Below are 24,801 nucleotides of genomic sequence, written 5' to 3'. Positions count from 1 at the left end.
CGAAGAGTCAGTTAATGTCAGTTAAGTTCATGATATATCACACAGAAGGCCATTCTAACTCAAGCTGTACGGTATACTATATAGGGTAACTGTGTACACGGACATCCATGGACTCAACAGCAGTCTGCATGCTTGTACGTAAAAATGGAATTTGGGTAATGCATGGAGACGAGCACAAGACAGAATTTCTGCAGACCCTTGAAGCTACGTGGATGTGGAAAGTATGATTTGTGCTTTATTAGCCACCAGAAGAAATAATGTGAAATAATTTTTCATTTTGTCTTTTAGACGTTTTGTAGCTCCCCTTTAAGTCACAGTGGCTGTGCTGATTTTCATATCACACAGGCTGCAAATTGGCCATTAGAAAAAATGTCTGTAGTAAAAAGATGCAAATGTGCACATATCTGGAGAAGCAGTTTGCATAATGAGGAAGTTTTTTGTGGAGTTTGTTTTTCATTATTGGGTTCTTCTGTTCTGTATTATTAAAGGTTTAGAGGTAGAGCTATAATAGAGCCACAACGATTACTTTCTTAGTTCATCAATGGAAAATGTAATCAGCTACTACTTTGATAATAGATTAATCATTCTTTAATCATTTGTCATATTTTAAGGAAGAATGCTTCCTTAAAATATCACAAGAATTTCTGCTTGTCTTTGTCCTGGTCAGTGATACAAAACTAAATAGTTTTCTGCTATATATATATATTTTTATGATAAATAAATATTGTTCAACACCATCTGGAAGTGTATGAAACTATCTATCTATAGGAGAAAAAAATGCCATTGTGAACTATAACTATAAAGCTAGAGCTTCAAATAATCCACTAAACTCCATGTGCACAACTGACTCACTGTCTACATGATTAATATTAGGTTTTTCTTTTAATCATGAGGGTATATTTGATGCAAATGTGAATCCATTTTGCTCTCACCACTACCCCAACTGTCCGTCTCTGACGTAGCCAGTCGGAAAGTGCTCATTACAGCCTATGGAGCACCGAGAGAGAAGCAACTCAATGACAACCGATGCAAATCTCAAACTTGGCGTCTCTCTCTCCCACTGAATATGACTAATGTTTTTTTCTTGTTCGCATAGCATTTAGGAATATTTACGCTGCATATTAACTGTAAATAGCCTACTGTTTATTCTTTATGACTTTATGTTAAAAAACTTGGTGAAGAAATAAGGACAGTAGCTACCCGCCGCCGGACCCTTAGTGAGGAGGGATTCTGGTTTTCTTTTCCTTTAAAAAACAAACAAACAATAGAAATCGGATGTTTTACAGTGCAGTCAGATAGGGTCGAGTGTCTCTCCTCCCCTGCACACCGCGGCTACCTGGAGAGAAGATTTGGATTAAGTCTAATGAACTGGGGGTAAATAATCTCCACGGGACCATTTACGGGGCGAAACCAGAATCGTTGTCTCGCTGTGGGATTTTTTTCTACACATCTTAAGGCTGAAGACGATGTCTGTCCGGAGATACTTTGTCGCTTTTTCCAAATGCACAGTTCTTCTCTCTCTGAGGATTTTGCTTCTTGTGCCTGCAGGGTTGCCAGTCCGCAGCCAAGGGGATTCTCAATCCGACAACAAAGTGATGGACAATATCACCGTCCGACAAGGAGAGACTGTCTTTCTCAGGTGAGTCAACACACTTTTTTTTTAGCGTTTCCTCCTCCCGCTGCTGCTTCACATTTCTGTTCCCAAAGTTGAGCGCTGCCTGCACGCGTTCGTTTCTGAAGCGGGTATTTAGCGGGGAGACACAGAAACATGACATAATACAAGAGGAAAAAAAGGGGGGCGGGGGATTTCCAAGGATTAGTCTCTGGAAAACATTCAATCCAGAAGCCATATTCTGGTAATCTTTAGCAGCTGTTAACGAGAGCTTTAGCGGTTTTAATTGTTGTGTGACGGTGCAGAACTAAATGTGGAGGGAAAGGTGTGTTTCAGGAGGGACAGGGGGAGCAAAAACACCCGTCAAGTCTCTGCTGAGGGCTGAGGGAGGATGTTGCAGGTGAAAAAAGAAAACCCAGTAAACACTGCGGCCAGAGAAATGATGACTAGCAATTCGTCAAGATGGGAGATTGTCTGTGGTGACCTTTCCCCTCCTCTGCGCCCTGGGAGGCTTACTGGACATGGAAAGATTTACGTGGCTTTCAAGTGCTGTCGGAAATGTCCAGTGTAACATGAATGACAATCACAAAGGCCAAAGGAAGGGATTTCATTTGATAGGATACCAGAGTTGGCAAGATGTGATGTGTGGGAGGTGGAGGGCATGGGAACAGCTAATGGTTAAAGTGCTGCTGCACTGCATTCACATTGTACAGATGTAACTACAGAATGAAGTGTGTTTGAGGCTGTCTTGACACCATGATTGACATTTTCTGTTCTTGCTGACAGTAATTTTCAGTATTTTCACTTGATGGACTTGAGGTCAGACTGAAGACTGTCTGATGAACTGCAAAAATACCCCAGTGATACATAGGCTGTGGTTACTGTGTCCTATCTCAAAAAAACAGCATTTAAAAAAATCAAAACCTACAATAACTAATATCATTCAGTTTACAGCATATCCTTGCTAGTGATTTCAGAAATTCAGAAATCAATCAAATTGATGATCATTCATAACAAAGGTTGGGATGATAACTTTGATTACCTTTCTAAATTTCTAATGAATGTTAACCATTTTAAAAAGATAGCTTGAGAGGCAGTTTACCTGGCAGGCAGGTGGCGCTGCAAATTCAATGAGAACCAATCAAAAGCCTCAGAATAGCATTAAACTTTACTAAACATTTGTGGATGGAAATAGCAAAGGAAGATATTGTGCATATGAAAAACATGCAAAGCAACAAAATTAATATTAGTATTCAACATGTAGCCGAGCTTTTTACAGAAATATTTCAGATATAACCCTCAATGTAATCATGAACATTTTAAAAAGTTACTGTAATTTAATTACACATTAGTTTAACTAATAACATTTACATGTATTTTGTAATTAAATTACCTAACTAAATAACATGTAACTAGTTAGGCTACTCCCCAACACTGTTCATCTGATGAAACTGGATTTCCTGAAAAGCTTTTGTATCCTGAAAGCTGACATTCATGATATTTCACATTTATAGAGGCCAATAGGTGACATTACAACTAGGGATGAATGATAATTATCGATCCGATATAATATCTGCAGATATTGACGCAGATGCGGGTGCAGGCAGCTAGAGCCAAACACTCATATTGTCAGGTTTGGATCTTTATCAGGGTTTCAGCAGAAGACATCTCTATTGCAACATGGCGTCAGTCCTTCCTCTTGTCCTCCTCCCCTCACTCTCTGCTGTGATTCACTACAGGTTACAATGTGCTAAATGTTAAGCTACATGGCAAACTAAGCTCAAGAGTTAGACTACATATGGCTTTCAATTTAAGTTAGCTGGTTTGTACAAGTGGCTACTTGCCAAGCTAACGTTAGCTGTTCTTATTTAAAACATAGAGAATGAGAGACTGTCGACAGAGCAGATTAAAATAAGGCTTTTTTTTTACACGCTTCTGCTTGTTGAACAGATATATTGATGAACTAACGTTATTGTCTTTTTACTCGCCAAGGTTTTATTCCATGTAACTTACTGACAGTAACGAGCGTGCTGTCGTCAACTCGAGTACATTGGAGCTAACGTTACTTTCACTTTACCGTCTCTACAGCAGACTGTAAATAAACAGTACGGTCTTTATTCCCGGTTCCGTTTAATAGGCTACTGCGTTTTGGTACCCGTCACTAAATAACAGTTGTTTTTTTAAAAGTCATCGCGTTTCACGTTAAATCCGATGTGATTAAAAATGACATGACTTCTCTCGAGAGACATTACGTAGCATTATAGGTCCCACTAGACTCAATAGCAATATCTATGAACTCAGACCTTACTGATTATATCTTGATAGAACCAGGTCTCGATCCCCATCCTTAAGTATAACTGTTTCAATCGGGAGGAAGATTGTAGGACATTTTAAGCACTCCCAACTTGCCTTCTCTTGTCTAAAACACAAGCTGAGGAGTTTGCTAGAGCAGTGTGAACAGCTGACTAGAGATATTAGTTCAGCTACAGCCACAGCAGCAGACCTGATCCCCTCCCCAGCCTTGTCCCTAAGGACTGAGGTGTTAGGTCTGGAATAAACCTGCTTTTATTTTGTGCAATAGAGAGCTCCCTGTTACAGTGCTGTTTGCAGCTTGGAAAATATATGGAGCTTAGTTGTTATGGTTTTATTTAAAAATAAAGTGTGGCACTGGCAGATGATATATCCTCCCCAAAGTGAGATCATTTACTTATTTTTCAGGTGTGAATGTCTATGTCTACATTTGTAAAATGATACATTTTTGGTAGAATCAAATGTTATTTGTCTTGTTTAATAGTATCTGTTTCTACAACAAATGAGCACAATAGGGTAAAATTAGTACAGGAGATACTTGGTGTTCTCTTCAGTGAAATAAAAAAAGATGTGTAAATATTGGGATCCGTATCGGCCAAAATGAGTTTGATCATATCAGAATATAGAATATCAGCAAAAATCCAATATCATGCACCCCTAATTAAAACGGTATTCTGTACAGTATCTTTCAGTCAGTAATCAGTACAATCAGTAATTTTTGACTAACTACTATCACTTCCACAACCCTTTCACAGTGCTGCAGAAAACAAATAAGAATTTTTTAAAAGCTACTCTTGACCCTATGTCTTATCTGACATCATTCCTCACCAAATGTTTTTGATAATGCAACAGGCCGTATCTAGAACCTGTGACATTTGGAATTCCTTTGCCACCTCACACTGATTATAAACTGGTGTCCAGGGATCCCCAGGGTCCTTCAGGTTGCAACAGGTCATTAGTAAGGTGAAGGGAAGCTCATCTTGGCTGTCGTTTCATTTACTTTGAGCTCACACAGTGAAGCAATGAGACATGGTGACTGCTCAGGTTTCCAACAACAGTACAGACCACCTCAAATCACATTACCCTGCGAGGCAGCTGGATTCCAGAATGCAGTCCTGATTTGCTACATAGCCTCCCATGGATGTATAACCCAAATATAGAGACACTAAAGGATAGCTCGCAGTGGAAACAGCATTGCTTCTACCATTGCATAGTATATACCGTCATATCGCCCAGCCGTAGCTGAGTTTAAGAAATAACCTGGTGGCTTTACAGACCTGTTCTGATAAATACATGTCCTTTGAAGTAGGGCTGTCATGATAACCGCAAAATTGAAATACAGCGCTATTAGTCAAGCCTACCGTGGAGGATGGCAATCACTGCAACAACCGCAATGTTCATACTGTACACTTCAGGGTTTGTTAAATTAATAAATGAGTGCTTCAAAACCGTAACAAGCTCTGTAACGGTTCAAGGATGGATCGCCATGGGCTGTACGTGACCCGTCTACAAACTCTGAAGCTGTGAGTGTTGCCGTGTTGTTTTACTGTTTATTTTAAAGGTTAGCTAACTTGGCGTTAGCATATTGTGCGGCAAATGTGGCTAGCACGCTCGGCAATGTTGGACTAACGCTGTGATCCTGAGGGACAGTACAGAGAAACTGTGGACAGTAAGCCTCATTTGAATCCCACTAACTAAGGAGCGTAGAGTGTCGGAAGCCTGCAGATGATTTTCATGTTGCTTTCTGTGGATATTTAGTTATAACGTTTGTGTGTGTGTGTGTGCACGTGCGTTGCTGCGATATGTAAATTGACTTGATAGACATGCCCTGAAGGTAATGATATAGCTATGTCTGAGAAAGACACGGTCAAACCTCAAATAGGAGTTTGCTTGGCAATGTTGTTGACACGCAGCAGCTAGCTTGCTCAGACCATAGAGCTGCTGTTAGCGGCTCGCTGTGCAGTGAGGTGACAGATACAGACACTCTTACTCTGCTATATGACACCAAATTACTTAATTGATGAAAAATGTGATAATATCGCAACATATTGCCGCGGTGGAAATTACTTCACCACGACAGCCCTACTTTGAAGTGGCCTTAAAACCCAACAAAAGCTGAAGTATTGAGGGTGGGAGAATGTTGAAGGAACGTGGCACAAGGAAGCTGAATTTGGATGAATATCTGTTGTAATACCTATTGTAAGTGAGACTTTACATGTTTATTTTGAAATAATTGTAAACAGAAATGTTAAATGACCACATTTGGAAGTATAACACAATAGGAGCCATAGTGGTAGGCTCTACTTGAAGTACTTGACAGTTCCAGTGAAGCACTGGGAGGTCCTGACTTTCAGCCTTCACTGCTGCTGTAAGTGGTAGCAGTCAAATAACAAATCAGTAACAATCCCATGTTTCTCCTGTACATTGTCAAAGCTCATTATCTTTTCTGATGATTTATATTACTATATGTAAGTCAGCTTGCACAATAGAGCTTGTATTGTAGATAGAAAACACATAGCAATTTTGCTCCTAGCCCTCTCGAAATTGGCATGTGATGCCATTATTACTCCACTGTTCAGCCCTGCACAGGTCAATGGAACTGGCAAGTCTGAACTTGCCACGATGTGCATCAGTCCTCCAGGCGAAGCAGTAATGGCTGTATCAGTCTGAAATTGATCCACAAATTCTGTGGCCGTACTTTGCTTTCATCTTGTTGGTGAGTGCCCACTCACACAGTCACATAGGTTGAAAAGGCATTTCAATCTAAAACGCATGGTGTTATGAGGCTAGGTGCTCAACTTGTAATGCTATCTTGCTGTGTACAGTGGCTGCATCAAAATAAATACAATTTCCTACAGTTCATGATTTGTCCATGAAGTCAGGTTCTTTTGATTTTTAAAGATGGAAGGGATCTGGACATTGGAAAAGAGGTGCAGTTGTGCAGCAATGCCTGAACTGTGTCTTTATTTCAGGCATAATGTCTCATTTTGATAATAGTACAGATCTTTTTTTTTGACTGCAGGGAATATAACTTTTTTAAGCTATAATACCATTGACATTTTGCTCCATATAGTGCCTTTCTACTCTTTTTGATCACTAAAAGCGCTGTTACACTACATTGCATTCACACACTGAACCTAAGTGCTCAAACAGAAACATTAATACACATTCATACACTGGTGGAACAGCCAACAGGCGAAATTCAGGGTTCATTATCTTGCCCAAGGACACTTTGACATGCAGCTTGGAGGAGCTGGGGATTGAACTGCCGCCCTTCCGATTAATGGGCAACCCGCTCTATCTCTTGAGCCACAGCTGCCCCAGGTTACAGGGTAGTGGTATTGGAAAACAGCAAAAAAAGAAACAGACAGAAAACAGGGCATTAAGAGAAGTATTAGCAGTTGCATAAGTGATGCTTGGATGGCACCCTCCATCAGCTAAGATGTGGGACTCACCATCCCTGCTGCGCTCTGTGCTAACAAGCTCCCCATGGTCGCTGCCAAAACTGAGGGTGGTATTACATTTTAAATTAAAGAAAGTCAGAGCTGCCATTTCCCTTTGTGTTTGTGTTGTTGTTTTTCGTGCTGTGGCCTGGTTTGTGGAGATGATGTCTAAATTAAACTAATTATCAGTTTATCTCAATGTGATCTGAGATCTGACTCCTCAGCTGATCCGGTGCTAAAAACCCCTGTGGAGAGAGTGGAGCAAACACTATTGCAGCATATAACATGGCCACGTACCTAAATACACAAAACCAATACTTATACGCCAATGTTAGATATTTTTATATATTTAAATAACAAAAAAGAAAAAAAAATATTGTTACATTTTCTTAGAAAACTTGAAAAACTGTAGTTTTTTTTTTTTTTTGTTGATTACTGTATAACCAGAAGCAGACAGTCTGGAGAAGATGATTTTCTACCAAACTGTGATGCAGTTTGATTGCACCCAGAAGTAGATGAGAGAAGTGTTTCAGTCTGATTGACTGATCTGAGCTTGCTTCACAAAGACAAATCTCCACAGCAAAAGCAAATGATCAGCTTTTTTCAATTGGCGACTGCATATTTCCATAGTCTAACCTGCATAATAAATTGTCTTAGTTTCAGTAAACTACAAGTATAACAAAAACCTGGCTGAAATGGCAATCTATGTTATAGCTTAAAGGCCCTGACCGGGAATCATTTGTATATATTAGGGCAGGGCATGTTAATGCGCTATTATTTTGTTAACGCATTAATTAATACCTGATAGGCCTACATCACATTTTAGTTGTTGGTGTCCTATTTAGTTAACAGTAACAGATTCTGGAAACTCACAAACAGAGAGGATCAGTCTCTCTTCCAATAATTTGTGCTGCACGCCACAAACAAAAAGTTCAAGACGGCAGTGGGCGGACATGTGTGTGAGGCGAGCACCACCGCGACAGTTTCAGGGGAACGCACCCGCTTGTGCTCGACCACTTCACCTCACTCTAACAGGGAAACTACTGATTGAACATAGACTGTTTATGGTGGCGGTAGTAGCTAGTCTGTAAGGATTAGGCTGGGAACTGGAGGGTCGCTGCTTCAAATGCAGCTCAGACCAGAGTTCTGGACCTTTGTGTAAATAATAATAGAGTAAAATTAATCTTATGCTGCTCCCTGCTAAAAGAAAAATGTTTCTGCTGATACCTGTTCAGAAAAAACCCCAAGAAAACTGGACTCTGACTTGTTTTAACAAGCTAGATAAAAGGTAGTGGCAAATAGCTTTGGTTTTATATTTGATTTGATTACATTAATGTTTGAGTTGAGATTTACAAGAAATATTTCATTGCTACTGTGTAAAGGTAATACTGCTGGTAAAAAGCACTTTATTAGTTTTTTAAGTGTTTGCAAACCATGTGTTATTGCACTTTTGTGTATATACCAGTACATTTAAATTAAAAGTGTGCAATACACTACTTTAGAATTCATTATTAAATTTTGTGCATAACAATGTGATTAATCGCGATTAAAAAAATGTATCGTTGCCCAGCACTAATATATATATACACACGCTGTATGATATGATAGAAATGGAATAGAATGAAATTATTCTTAATTATTGTTGGCTTTCGTGACTCAATAGGCTTTTAAATCTTTGTGGAATGTAATGACAGAAGTTAAATGCACAGGTAGTATAAAGAAAATTTTGTTTCCAAGCGCGAGAGAGCCACATATATATTCATAATACATGACATAGAATTTTAAGCTATATAAAGTCAAACTTAGCTTTTTTTTGTTAATGTGTATGCTAGCGTATTGGCACATAAAACACAGTAAAATTGGACTATGTAAGAAGCCCATTAATTTCCTTAGGCCCTGCCCACTCAAAATGACTAAGAAAGAGACATGCTGCCTCCTGAGACTGCAATTAATGAACATCACCACAGTTGCCGACAATCTCCTGAGACGCTTATCTACCTGCACAGACTGTGCTAGTCTCAGAGTCACATCATGTTAACATTTATTCCTTTCTCTCCTAGATGCCTGAGGGAAGCATTTGGGATTCAAGTTAAATGTTTCAGGGACGAGGCTCTTTTGCAGAAAGGGAGAAGCTTTTAATTGCCTTGATATTTAGTTTGCATGTAGAAATGTTTGCTTGACACATGCATGAATTTGTATTCTCACAGGTGGCTTTCAGCTTGTTTTGTGCTTTGATGTCATGAATGGAACCACCAGTGTCTGAATCAGTGCTGTCACCCACGAAGAGTTTCCTATCCAGTCTATGTTAGGAGTTAAAGCAGCGTTCTTTTTAGGGAGACATTCATTTTATTCCTTATATGCCATGGGCCAAGATTGGAAAGCTGATAATTTCACTTCTCAGAGGGATGCTAATGATTCTCGCTGTAATTCCATTTTCTTTCACCTTGCATCATCTACCCAGGCTGCCATCCATCAGTCCCAAGTGAAAACTTGGGACTGATGGATAACTGTAACATTACTGTGCCAGAAAGGGGTTTCTCCATCAAAATAAAAAGACTCTGAAAGCAGAATGGCAGCAGAATAGGATCACTTTACAATTTCATCAGTTAACAAGATTTTATAGTCCTTTCTAATAGAGTTGTAATACAGCTGAAAGCATTTTTCTCATTTAATTAAGCAGTGGTAGATGGATGGTTTGATATTTTCTCTTAGTGTTCGTCACTTAGCCAAAGTGGCAAAGAGAGACTGAAGATGGTGTGCATCGTCAGTAAAATGACCATAAACATGCGTTATTTTTGTATGAGGAGACTGTAGTGCAATATGGTTCTTCAGACTGTTTGTGTATAGCATGTGGATTTCACTATGATTTAGGTGTGGTGCAGTTTTGAGATCTTCCTGAGATATTTGGATAGTTTTCATTTCTATTCTTGCTTAAAATGGCACAGATCTATTTTGACATGCAAAATGTACATACAGATGGGTGACAGGTAAACTTATTTATTCTATAAGTTTTATTGAGGTTGATATCTCTTATAAAAGACTGCAGCAAGATGATTCAGTCACACACCACAGTCATTACACTAATTACAACATTCATACATACTGTATTATTAAAACTATCAGTAAGTAAAACCTTAAACCTGCAAAATGGAATTTCTTGGCCAGGTGGAGGCAGCAGGAACAAGTTGCGAACACAACACTGACATATCATCACCTTAAAAGTTGATATGGTGAACTTGTTAGAAAACAGTTCCTTGCTTACACTTCCACCAGTTCCAGAGCAACACTATTATTCATTTGGAGCTGTGTTTGTGTCCACCTGTTAAATGTAAGTCCAAAATTCCCCCTCTTTTAGCCCTGGATTGGTCTCTATCAGCCTCCGTCTAGCTCTGTTAGTCCTGGGGGAAGCATCTGGCTCTTTAGCTGCTAAATACTCCACCACTATGTATAGAGTAAATAGCAGGGGGGGTAATATTGATCCTTGTTTGATTATCAAACATCTTTGGACTTGATTTGTAAACAGTCATGTGGAAAATGGTGGGGAGATGAAAGTCTGACCTCTAGTTTCCAATTAATTGGGAAGAAAGCCATATATAGAATTATTTTCTGTCTTTCTAATTAAGTGGCATTTTGACATCATCTTAGTTCAGTAATTTGACAAATTTCAGGTGGAAACAGGACTTTGATGGTAACACAGCATTCATTTGAAACCAACAAAACAGTTATCAGAGAAAAAAAAAAGTTTATCTGGTGAGGGTTAGGGCAAGACTGTTCCAAGATGTTTGATTGTATACTTATTTGCCATCATTAAAGATACAGTTAAGTCAAAGTTAAGCAAAGTTAAAGCAATTTAAGTTGAAAAGGTCATTAATTTCAGCATGATTTGAAGTACCAAATCAGACGTGTAGGGTATAATTAGGCATCCAACAGCTAAAAGGCAGCAGGCTGAAAACTGTTAGGTCATGTCAGGTATTGCAATCACACATTTCATCAACAAAACTTAATTGAAAAAGACAGAAGAGTGTTGTAGTGTCTGGTGTTGTATTTCACAACAGTAATTCATGAAGATGCTCTGGGAAAGAGCTTGGCCTACATTTATAGGCTCTCTGTATCGTTGATGAGATGAATCTCATATCTCCAGTGGATTACAGAGTGAGGACTTGCTGAACTGTAGAATAGTGGCGGTTCATCGTCAGTAATTCCTGGAAGATATCTTTTTTCCTCTCTCTGTCTCCCCTCTCACACTTGTCTTGCTTTGAAGTGATTTAATTCCGCCTTGAATGCTGTCCAGGAAATTACAAAGCCACTGTGATGAAGTGTGGCTGATTGGACAAGTGCCCTTGTGTGAACATTCATTTTTCGGCTATCCAGGAATTTTGAAATGAGTACTGGGCAGGTTGGATTGCGCAAATGGATTTTTATAGCCCTAACCCCAGCAATTTGAAGCTTTTTGGTACCAATTCTGTAAAGTTAATAATCTCCTGATACGGCTGTTGCCCAAATAACCAAGCTGAAGCTGATGTTTTAGACAATTCACGCTCAAAATTTCAATTGTACTGCAAATAAACGGTTCCACATAAAAGATAGTTACTGTTTTCATGTTCAAGTTATTTCAGCCATTGTGAAACAAAGTATGCCCCTGTATGGAGCCTAAAAGTTTTCAATTTGAAGTACATTAAGAGATAGTAAAAATAAACCAGTTAACTTTGAAATAATTGGACAAATTATTAAAACTGAACTCATTATTATTCTTCTATCCGTCTTGGGAGAGGGATCCCAATGACACTCAGCTGAGAAGTATTTCTAAAACATACAGTAAGTTACAATAAACAAACAATAATAACATTAATAAAATATTTTTATATTTTTGAGTTTTTGTATTCATATCAGTATTTAGGTCCAAGTGTTGAAATCAAGCATTTTGCTTGCAACACCTATGACTGTGCCACCAGCATAGTTAAAGTAATACTCATTTTGATTACAATAAAGAGACCCATGGGGAACACGAGCGGAGCTTTGCTGCAGCGTCTCGTCGACTTAAGGAGGGCTTCAGTCCTGTCTGGGTAGAGGAGATGGTGGGAGAGAGGTGGAGAGCTCAGGATTATGTGCTTAAAAGATTCTCAGCTCCACCTCCCCTTTAGCGCCAAGATATGAATACTGCAGGGCACCATGCTCATGCGTACACACACAGACACACACACATGCGCTGTTTACCAAGACAAGGATTAGTTATGGATATAGCTCACCATTGCTTTGGCAGACCAGACACAGGCACAGTGCAAAATATAGAGCTCTGACAGAGGTCATAAAATGTGCAAAGGTATGAATCATGAAGTACGGGCAAACAAAAAGTTTTGGCAAGGTAGTATAGACTTTGAGCAATAGTCTGAAAACACTGGAACACAATCCACTTTAATTAAACCAAAGACACAAAGAAAAGTAATACTTTAAACATGTAGGACAATTAGGTCTTAAAAAACATGGAATTAAACAAAGAAACTGAATATACAGTTCAGAGGTTTATAAATGAAACGCTGCTTCATTGACAGAAAATGATTCGTCATCTATTATAATAATCAAATAATATTTGCCTTTTTTTGCAAAAATACCAAACATTCCTTTGTTTCAGCTTGTCAATAAAGAGGTTTTTTGGCTTTTCTTTGTCTTATGGGATAGTAAATTGAATATATTTGGCTTTTATACTGTTGGTGGGACAAACTAAGCTTTCAAGACCTAACCTTTTGCTTTTAGGGAGATTCTTTGGACCATATAATCCTCAGTTGCTGTCCTAATACACTTTGAAAACTAAGGTTTTAGAACACAAACTGGCTGCAGATTGTGCTTTGATACCACTACAGATAAAGTACTACACTGAACATATGACTTCATCAGGGATGAGGTGAAATCAATTTAAATCCATTATCCCCCACTGATATTTCAAATTTGATATACATTTCAGAAATAGGGCTGGATATCAACCCTCAATATATTTTCAATGTCATCTGAAGCGTGTCAATAGCATTGGGTATTGAAAGCTGAAAGGTGACAAAATTAAACTGGCACATTTGAGAAGTTTGGAGGATTTTGTATCAGTACTGAAACTCAGGTGTCAGTGTGCATAAATATTAACATGCCAGTGCTATCAGGTATATGTTTACCATGCTCACCATCTTAGTTTAATTTATTAGCATGCTAACAAAACCACCAAGTTATTATAATTCATCCTGAGAAGGGCATGGATGGTGAAACCAAATTTCAGAGCAATCTATCCAATAGTTGTCGAGACATTTCACAAGTGACTACAACTGCAAACCCAATTTTGATTGGACCACCAATGTCAGAGGATTTCCAGTTATAAAGATATTTTATTCTGGACCAAAGAGGACTGGTTGGCCGACACACAAACATTGCCACCCCTCGAGCCATGCTGCTAGCGTGGCCAAAAATTAAAAGAAGGTAATGAACATAAACATGTGCAGGGATTTATTACAGCTGTGTGGATTGTGCTGAATTGAGATACAGGTTGAGTTAATTTTATCAGACAACCAAATGCACATGCAGGAACACATTAGTCACTTTGGGTTTGATTTTAGCAATATCCAAGTTCAATTCAACTATATTTATATAGTGCCAATTCGTAACACAAGTTATCTCATTGCACTTTTCATACAGAGCAGGTCTAGACCGTACTTTTTGTAATAAGATTTACCAACAATTCCCACCATAAGCAAGCACTTGGACACACAGGCAAGGAGAAGGAGAGGAGGAGAGAGACCAAGATAAGAGGCCTATCCGTCTCACATATCTGATCCTGTGCCGGTCACATTTACAGGCATGATGTGCCACACGATGGTTCATGTCATGCGCACAGCGGCACAGACAATAACTGACTATAGTCACACACACTCACCCACGCGCACTCTAAAACATGTCATCTGCAAAGAAGTTCTTCACCGTGACTGAAGAAGAGATAAAGCTCAAAATTTGTAATACCTGTAAGGCCAAAATAAGCTGTGTTTTCCACACAGACTTGCTAAGCCAGTGTGCAGTGAGGAACAGGTGTAGTTGTGTGACAGAAATAGGAACAAGTTATGTATTCTCTCAAATATTTTCAAATAAAATATACCTCTGTGCCCGCTGCTGCAGTTACACTGTCATTTTGTGGGAAACACTGAACTGTGTTATACTGAAATCCATTTTCAGTAGGATTTTATTTTTTACAAAAAGCTCTGCCAACCGCCTTTGGGACCTTGGTCCGGAGCTGAGTCATAAACTGTAACAAACTTTGAGTTTACCAAACTACTAAGTAACCGACACTTTTCCAGCACGCCCAGCCAAGTGGGTGTCCGAGATGTAAAGAACTCTTTGAGAAACAACTGACTCATCCTGAGTCTCCATGCGGGAACGTCCATGGCTGAAGAAGCACAAGCTCCACGGGAGAAAACAGCTGGCTGAAATGCATATGGAACTGAATGCATCCAAGCATGCAGTAAACAAGAAACATGGCTTAGTGTAAAACTGAGCTAAATTTAACTATACAGTCCCCTCCAAAAATATTGGAACGGTAAGGCAAATTCCTTGTTTTTGTCGTTCACTGAAGACATTTGAGTTTAAGATCAAAAAATGAGTATGAGACAAGACTTCAGAATTTCAGCTCTCATTTCCTGGTATTCACATCTAGATGTGTTAAACAACTCAGGACCTACCACCCTTTGTTTGAACCCACCCATTTTTCAAGTGAGCAAAACTATTGGAACATGTGACTGACAGATGTTTCTTGTTGCCCAGGTGTTGTCTTTTAAGTTGATTGTCCAAACATTAAATAGCTCTGCATGACTAGTCTAAGTTTTCATCCTTGGTTCAAACCTATAAAGACTGCCTGTTAAAGAGGAATTTGCCTTACTGAGGGCAACTGTTAATTGTGGAGAATGTTAATTAAATTGCTGCTGCTTCAATATGTATTCACTACATGTTGGCATAGAAGGCAGCCATACGTAGACTATTTGTTACCAGCTCAACTCTACCTCTAATCACTGTGCAGACCTTCCTAACTAGCTTGTTGAGCTTGTTGGCGTCTCTCACCCCAACATACTGACGTCAACACACAGCAGCGTAAAAAAGATAGCGCTGGCCACCACAACATTGTCAAAACCTCCAAGTCTCTGCAGAGACTAGAACCGTATTTGGCCATTCACTTTAGAGGGCCTACATATAGGGCCACCTTATGCTGCAATTATACTACACTCACTGCCACTTTATTAGGTACACCTTGCTAGTACTGGGTTGGACCCCCTTTTGCCTTCAGAACTGCCTTAATTCTTTGTGGCATACTTTCAACAAGGTGTTGGAAACATTCCTCAGAGACTTTGGTCCATATTGACATGATAACATCACGTAGTTGCTGCAGATTTGTCGGCTGCACATCCATGATGAGAATCATCAGTTCCACCACATCCCAAAGGGGCTTTATTGGATTGAGATCTGGTGACTGTGGAGGCCACTGGAGTACAGTGAACTAATTGTCATGTTAAAGAAACCAGGTTGAGATGATTTGAGCTTTGTGACATGGTGCATTATCCTGCTGGAAGAAGCCATCAGAAGAGTGTGTTACTGTGAAGAGTGAGTGACTGTGGTCATAAAGGGATGGACATGGTCAGCAACAATACTCAGGTAGGCTGTCGTGTTTATGCTCGATGCTCAGTGGGGCCCAAAGTGTGTCAAGAAAATTTCCCCCACACCATTACATCACCACCGTTGATACAAGGCAGGATGGATCCATGCTTTCATGCTGTTTACATCAAATTCTGACCCTACCATCTGAATGTCACAGCTGAAATCAAGAGTCATCAGACCAGGCCACGTTTTACCAATCTTTTTGGTTTGGTGAGCCTGTGTGAATTGTAGCCTCAGTTTCCTGTTCTTAGCTGACAGGAGTGGCACTCGGTGTGGTCCCCTTTCTTCCCCATTCTGATGCTCGGTTTGAACTTCAGAAAGTTGTCTTGACCATGTCTACATGCCTAAATGCATTGAGTTGCTGCCATGTGATTGGCTGATTAGCTATTTGTGTTAACAAGCAATTGTACAGGTGTACCTAATAAAGTGTTCAAGTCTGTTAAAAACTTCACTTCTCTTGCATAAGCCAGGGTTTGATGCCAAAAGTAATGCAAGTTCAGAAAATGGATAGTCTGGCAGATACACTGTAAAAAGAAAAGGTGTCCAATGTAAAATATTTGTAATGAAAGATAAACGGTAGCATTAGTAGTAAACATACACTCTAGCTGCAGCATCTGGCATCTCCTTTCCATGAACGATTGGTGACAAATAATGAACGAATGAGCACATCCAACTCATTAAGTGAATACCGTACCTCTGCTTTCACTCAAACGGCAGCTGGTATTTAAAAGGAAAACAAACAGTGTTATTTAGTTTTCAGTCATAATTGTGCCCAAGAATCCTGTCCTCTGGCTAAAATAAGTTTTTACTGGCTTTACACTTCAAAGTGGAGAGACCGGCAGAGTGGAGTTAGAACAGGCAGGGCTCTGGGCTAAAGCTCCAACACACCCTTCATGGCTGATCACAAACTGCCTGTCTCTGTGTGTGTGTGATTTGTGTGGTTGTGTGTGTGTGTGTGTGATTTGTGTGGTTGTGTGTGTGTGTGTGTGTGTGATTTGTGTGGTTGTGTGTGTGTGTGTGTGTGATTTGTGTGGTTGTGTGTGTGTGTGTGTGTGTGATTTGTGTGGTTTTGTGTGTGTGTGTGTGTGATTTGTGTGGTTGTGTGTGTGTGTGTGTGTGTGTGTGTGTGATTTGTGTGGTTGTGTGTGTGTGTGTGTGTGTGTGTGTGTGGTGGTGGTGGGGGTTGTGGTTATATCTCTGTGCTTGTCAGTGTGCGAACTATACCATAGCTTTCATTTTTCCCTGGACGGGGGGCGGGGGGACAGTGATTCTTACTGCTGAATCAATAATAGCTGCAAGCATGTAGGCCTGGGGCTGACTGTGAAAGTATCAGGCATCTTTGTCTTATTATTATTATAATTATAATAATTTTTATTATCATTTGTAGCCATTTTGCTACAATTACGGTTCACACAACATCTGCGGCTGTGTTGGCGACCTGACCTTTCTTTTTCTCTGTGAGAGTGAAGAATTTAGAAAGTTGCATGGCGCTGCGGTAGTGCATGGATCATGGGTAATATTCATCCAGCCAGAGGGAACAATCACGAACCATTCACGGCACGTCAGCTGTACTAGTGACACAATCCGTACCGGAGAAGGAGTGAGGCAGACCAGGAACAGGAGATTGTGGAGGGACTGGCCCGCTGCAGACGGTCAGGTCATAGTTCCCTCTGGCTGGATGAAGTCTGACGGTCTGCATGATCCATGATGATAGAGAAATACTGAGATTAATGTAAAGCATGCTGTCAATATTTTAGAGACCCCCAAAATATCACAAATCATGCTTTTAGGGGAGTTGATATCTTATTAAGTGGAGCTAAGCTCCCCTTGGCTCCCCCGTAGTTCACACCCTGGTGGTTGTGTAGAAAAATATCCTCAAAAAGATACACAAGTGAGGAAACCTAACAGAGTAACAGCATTTTGCATGTCCTCACATCTCCAAGTGTTCAGTTAAAGTTTGTGATTAAGATTCGGTTCAGTGACAGTTATTTTAGAGGTAGGACTCAGGTTTAGTGTTACTATTACAGGGTGGGGTTGAAATATCTACAATAACTATAATATTTGGTGATGACTGAATTATTCTAGATATTTTGGCAAAATTATAGTGTACTGGTAGCTAACCTTGACATTTTCCTTAAAATCTATTGTGAAGTTAAATGATACTGTATGTTAAGAATCATTTTGAAAAACATAAGCGTGCCCCTTCATACTCACTCTCTCAGAGCTCCGTGTGGTGTCCTTTCATACGGTTTAAGTGAGTGTCCTTTCTGGGTGAGGACTTGCTTTTTAATTTTACCACAGAGGTCAATGGAGAAATTGGATGTGATGAACTCACTGTACTCTGCTGAGGGTTACGGGTAGTGTGAAGAATGGATAGGCGTGTGTGTGTGTTGTGGGGGGGGAGGTCAACAACAGGTACCGAGGGTTATTTACCATCATAAAACAGCAAGATTTATTTGACAGGCAATTTAACCATGGGTGCATGGACATGTAATACACTCAGTGTATCATACTTATTCAGGTGTGGGAAGACGGCTGGAAAACATGGTTGTGGGGGATTTACCCCTATCAGAGAAATGTTTTACACTTCTAGTGGTAATAGCTAAAGATGTAGATGTCTGTCTTTCTGTTAGGCCCCATCCACACTACTCGAGTTGATCTCCAAACATCTACATCAAAACGACAGCTAGGACCCGTTCAGATGCACTGGGGATGCGTGTGCCAGTGTAAACATGAAGCAGATGGTCTATTCCGTAGTTACAGAAGATTTGGCGAAAGAAAAATAAATATAGACTAAGCATCAGAGTTTTTTTTTTTTTGTTGCATGGATCAATAATAAGCTGTACGCACAGTACAAGTGTAGGTAGATGAGTGTTATTTGCATGGTACAGAATATTTTAATAAAAATATGATGTCAAAAACCCGGTCAGCAGCATCGTGTCTGTTGAACTTACATAAAAATAATATGTACATCGGTTGCACATATTATATAAATATTTAGTCAAAATGATTCATTTCAGTTTAATATACTGAATTCTTACATGTAAAACCAACATGATTTGATTATGTTCATTCAAAGTTATTTGTTAATGTTAAATATATTAAATTATTCTGTAAATACCCAACATCATTTGTTTGTGTTAATTTAACTTTTCCCTTTAATGTTTAGTGTATTTAATTATCACTTATTAAAGCAACATGAGATTTTTATGTAAAATATATGCAATGTTGTTCTGTTAAATCAACCTAACCTGCTAAAGTTAGTCTCATATAGATTCTGCATAAATTCTACATGCTAAAAGTATTTATGTACGCTGATTTCTTTTTAATCTTACTTAAAGTTTTACTCCTGTAACATTTTTAGAACAAATAAGGCATACACAGAAACATTTCTTTTGAAACTGTATTGTCAAAAAATAGAGTTACTAACAGTATTTCAATCGGTTCAATGCAATGTATTCACAAATAAAGGGATACATATACAAACCGTTCTCACATTACAACAAAGCACCTTTTTCCTTACATAGACACTTGGTAGCCAAGTTATCAAGAGTGCATTGTAAACATTCTACTACAACCTGAGGCAACACATTTGGTCATTAAAAACCTTCTGAATGAAATCAAACCAGCATCAATAGGGAATTATACTACAGCCAGATTAATGCAGAAAGGTCTTGCAAAATTATGCAAATAAGTACAAAATACATCCACTACAATTACAACCTCTTAACAACAAAAAAGACAAATGTAATGAAATCATTACACGCTGGTAAATGTAAATCCAGTGCTTGGAAAGTTATTGTGCTCCTTTAACTGCAAGAGTTCTGGAATTAAAGATTAATAGAATTAAGGAGTAATTGCTTTCCCACCACTTCTATATTTCAGTTACGAAAAAAAAAACAAAATCACCACTACATTTTAAAATAGGGAAAGCTGGGATCTCTCCCACATCTGACAAAGCTGACATAAAATGAAAGAGATACATTTTGACACACATGGCCCTGAGAGAAATAATCTGCTGAAACAAATACACTACACTTGCAGTAAACAAATACATACATAAAGTCAGCGCAAGTGAGTTGCATAAGTGTCAAAAGTCCAGTCCAATAAAAAAGCAGCAATGGTCCATGTTCCAAGAAGAAAGGGTACTGTTGTATCCAGGTTGCCTAAAATGGCAACAGCTCACTTATAGTTTGTTTTTGAGTCTCTGGGCTTTCTTCTCGTCCAGCTCCATCACAACTTTCTGGAGCACTTTGAAAGAGTACGTAAGTTCAGGAGGGTAGTTGAGGTTCAAGGCATACATTAGTCCAAACAACATGGCAGCAGCTAAGGCAACGCTGTCCAGATCATGCAGTACCACCTGGCCTTCCAGGACAATCCCAATGTCCTCTGGTCCATCAGTGGCATCTCACGTATTCCCACCATGGTCTCCTCAATGGCTCCTTGGTTCAGGTCTTTGTCTTCTGCCTGCTGAATGTCACAAAAGAAGCCATATGAGAGGAAATAAAAAATAAAACCTTAACCCTATTATGCACAGAAACCATCATACTAAGTATCTGCGTGAACTGATAACTGATTCTTCAAATTGTGGCCTGGGCCTCTATTTACCTTAGCAGCAAAAGGGTACCAGGTCTTGTGTGAAGTGAACAGATTGCTATAATAAGTTTATGATAAAAAAAAAAGTTTTGCTCCTGTTTGGAGTTTTTTTTTTTTTTTTATATATTAAGAGTCTCCAGTTACTCAAGTCCTGTGTTGTTGTTTTTTTTTTAATCACTTTTAGCCATTTAAGATTTTCCCTAAAAATGCAGTTAAACAATATACCTAGTCTATATTAGCATTCATGAACTTTGACATGTAAACAGCTTGGCATTAGGAAATGTAGCCAGTACCAAAGCAATACTCTAATGTTTTGTATAAAAAGGTCAATGTATTTTATGTAACTACACGGGATCTGTCAGTGAATGTTTATGAATTTGAATTATACTGTGTCTATCAAGAGGTCAGCAACTAACAATTCTGTCATTATCAGTTAGTCTAATATTTCTCAGACCTTACTTGGGTATATTTGGTGACACATTTTAACATTTTGAAGAGAAACACAGAGTTGTTGAATAAGCAGAACAAGTCATGGAGTTGAGAGTCCTTAAAGATTTCATCATATACAACATTTCTTTAGTACCTTCATTACCAAACATAACCAAAATGAAGCATAAATGCAAAACAAACCTACAGGCAGACTCAGTAGATTTTGTGGTCTGTGACAACAAATACTGCACCTTATAACCTTCATGGCAGCAGGATTTATTACAGGACTGTATTAGACTGCATTAGATTTTACCTAAGATTGCAGCAAGAAAATACCAAGGATCTTCTGAAATCTAGTTTAAACATGTCCAGTGTTTCCCACAGAATGACTGCAGTGAGTGCAGTCGATGTTCACTATCAGCTATATACAGGGTGCTAGCCTCGAAAATCCAGCTGCATTCTAACATAAACATAGCTCTCCTTATTAGCTAGGCTCTTTACATGCTTGCTAATAACTTTTTTTTAAAGCTGGGTCTCCAACATTGACAGCGTTGTGTTGGACAGATTTGTGCAGCTGTGTTCATGAGGGAGAGGGAGAGAGAGCCAGAAAGAGAGGGACAGGTGAGTGAGAGAGAGGGATGAGCAAGAGGATGTGCTGTGCAAATGCGCTATGGCGCTCTGCAATCAAATACGATTTTAAATAGGCCTAGAAAAAATAATCGAAAATCAATATGTGGCGGTCAGCATTGACATTGTGGAGGGCCGCTACAAATAAATAAACGTATGGGAAACACTGATGTCAAATAAAACAAAAACATTTGTATATTACTCACCATTTACTGCATTGCCTAAGGTACGAAGCGGAGATCTCAACTGGAGGAACACCAAATACCTATCCAGAAAAAGATATATACATATTATTTCTACTAGCTGGTGAAGCATCCTGTTTGTGACACAGCGTATCCAAGTTTAATATTAAAATGATAAAGGTATTTGAATAATACTCAGCATTCATCCTTTATCCATCACAATATTTAACAAAATAAAACATTTTAAATCAATAAACTTGATTTGAGATACATTTCTTGCCAATTTTAATCTCAGGCAGCACATCCAAGCTTTAATTCCAACAGAAAATGTAAAGAATTATTAAACATTTAAGGTCAGGAATAAGGATGAAGTAAGAATCGCTCTAATCAGAGTAATGCACCTCCTCTACGTGGAGTTACTGGAGATAAAGATATTGAGGACGTTGGAGGGATATCTATGTATTGTAAATAAGTGCTGATGTTATGAGCAGTTTACCTTTCACCAAGCTAAATTTAGGAAACACAGAACATTAACTTTACCGACTTTATCAGGTGCTGCTTTGTAATTAATAAGCACAGAGCATGTGCACTGTCGTAAAAAAAACTGCAGTTACACTTTAGCCTGGACTAACCTTATTAAGAATAAGTTGTGAAGAATGTGGTCGTAGTTAAGTCTGAACTTTTAATATTACATTTCTAGAATGATGCTTAACGTTACTGATAAGTGTGACATTAAGAGCATGTTGAATTTCATTGTGCAGCAGTCTGCAGACTAACACTACATTAAGCTAACTGTTACCCCCTTTGTTCTTAATAGTCCTCTGAAAGTCAGTGACTACTGTACCTGTTGTATGAATGTTCAAACTATAAAAGCACACACTGTGCACACATTGTGAAATTTATTAATACACTTAAAATAAAAGTCACCCTCATTAGCATAGCTAACGCTAGCAAGTAGCAACGTTAGCAAACCTTAGCATTACCATTAACTATTCATGTTCCTCGTTTTTGCTAACTTAGTCCTTAAAAACCTCAGCTCAGTGAACATAATGCATCTAACAGGAATATCTATAATGCAGACAGACATTTGACAAGATTTAATTACCTTTACCTTGTGGAGAGCAAAGCTAACTCTAACGAGTGGTAACGTTAGCTAACTTTGACATTGACTAATTTGTGTTGCTTGATGTTACTGGCAGATAAAAACCTCAACACAGTCAAAATGATGCACCTAACATGACTACATCTGTTTCTGACCAACATATGACAAAATTGTATTACCTTTACTGTGTGAAGAGCTGTCCAGACTGATGAATTCAACCGACTGAATCGAAAAAATGGCGCCCTCGAGAGCTGCTCCTAGTGGGCAGACTTTCCAGACAAAACATAACAACTTCCTTTGCTCTTAACATGACTGAGACTTAAAAATTAAACATCCCTCAAGATTAGAATAATTCTACATGATTGACATATTTTCAGAGAAAGAACATAAATCAGTTGTGTCATGTATGCGAACTGTTTATTTGTAAAGTGAACAACCCCCATTTCCCCCTTTTTTCAGTGTGATGCAGGTCGAAAGAGGGCACGACACATACTGTAAATATATTTCTGATGAATGATGAAAGTTGTTTGTGTTCCCCTGTCTCCTTTTACCATTTCCATGTTAATAAGATAAATTAGATAGATAATCAACAGAGAACAAAAACAAAAACATCTAAAGCGGTGAAGTTGTAGCTTTAAAGCAACCAGATCATCTGCACCTTCCAATCAATAGATCTCCTATAAAGGTGTGTGTTGGTCCAGTAAACGATAATTGATAATTATTATTACTGTTATTATTATTTCTTATTAAGGCTTCTGGTCACCCAAAGAATCCGAATGTTTAGGTGACTTCTGACCTTTCCTCATGGAGACTCCCCAGAACCACATGAATACTGGACACTCCACATACTTTCTTCTTTCATGGCACTCAGGTCAAAATACAAACTTTTGATTTTTATGACCCCAATGGCCTTCCCTCTAGCGTCAACCTGAGGACAAGATGTACATTATGGCTATAATGCTGCCATGTTTTCATTCAACACAGCAATTGTGGTTTAATAAACATTGCACAGAACATTGGGGTGGCTGTGGCTAAGGAGGCGGAGCAGGTTGCCTGTTAATCGGAAGGTTGGGGGTTCAATCCCCGGCTTGTCCAGGCTGTAAAAGTGCTTTGAGTGGTTGAAAAGACTAGAAAGGTGCTATTACATTTATAAGACTCAATGCTAAGAAATGTATTCTGTCTATAATTAGACACAGTATTCTAAATAAGTTACTGGAATCAGACAGTCTCACAAACCTTACCGCATTCTTTGATTTGAAGCTTTTACTTAAAAAATTGTTCAATAATTGAAATGAATTGTTCCCAAATAATTAAAAAATAGTTTGTCTTTTTTTCGTGAAAATAACAGTTTGCTTCCCTCATATCTGTTGTAATACTCCCTGTTCTGGGAGTATATAAAGTACTTTTTTTCTTGAATTGATTGTTCCCAAATGCCAAGCATGTGGAACTACATGCACACATACCATTTATATACAATGCCCTGGGGGCCTTATTATATTTAGGGCAGTTCAAGTCGATGATTTGTTTCTACTCTGCAAGTCAGTCTACAACAAGAATGTGTTCTTTCCTCCTGGGCACCCGTGCTCTATTAACCAAATAGAGAGGCAATGCTAGGTATCTTCCTGAGGATAAAGTGAAATCAGGTAGTATTCAAAGCAGATTATCTTCCCCGAAGCAGCGGTTCACCTCACTTACCTAAAGCGCTCAGATGTCTGATTCTATAGTGGGAGCAGACATCTACTGTACTAGAGATTAGGGAATTCTTCATCGTTAATGCACCAGGGAGCTTTAGGGAGGAGGTAAGGCAGGGATGTTCCTGCTCACCAC

At 38.9% G+C, this 24,801-nt stretch overlaps 1 protein-coding gene and 1 long non-coding RNA gene across 3 annotated transcripts in view; one reads left to right on the top strand and one right to left on the bottom strand.

The window, feature by feature from the left end:
- Nucleotides 1-946: 946 nt before the first annotated feature.
- Nucleotides 947-24,801, top strand: part of ntm (neurotrimin) — a 159,950-nt gene continuing 136,095 nt past the window's right edge. The window contains exon 1 of one of the 2 annotated variants that reach the window (XM_046039401.1): nucleotides 947-1,639. In XM_046039401.1, the coding sequence (XP_045895357.1) occupies nucleotides 1,467-1,639 (173 nt within the window). In that variant the 5' untranslated portion in view covers nucleotides 947-1,466. The remainder of the gene's footprint in view (nucleotides 1,640-24,801) is intronic. The other variant, XM_046039400.1, reaches the window with a different exon arrangement.
- Nucleotides 19,443-23,253, bottom strand: LOC123962906. Its single transcript, XR_006823090.1, has 3 exons — nucleotides 23,154-23,253; nucleotides 21,897-21,955; nucleotides 19,443-20,508 (listed from the first exon to the last, which is right to left on the bottom strand). It is a non-coding gene; the product is annotated as an uncharacterized LOC123962906 (long non-coding RNA).

Source organism: Micropterus dolomieu, linkage group LG23 (genome assembly GCF_021292245.1).
Source record: "Micropterus dolomieu isolate WLL.071019.BEF.003 ecotype Adirondacks linkage group LG23, ASM2129224v1, whole genome shotgun sequence".
Taxonomy (NCBI): domain Eukaryota; kingdom Metazoa; phylum Chordata; class Actinopteri; order Centrarchiformes; family Centrarchidae; genus Micropterus; species Micropterus dolomieu.
The sequence above is the reverse complement of the archived record's forward strand: the minus strand, read 5'-3'. Positions and strand labels throughout refer to the sequence as shown.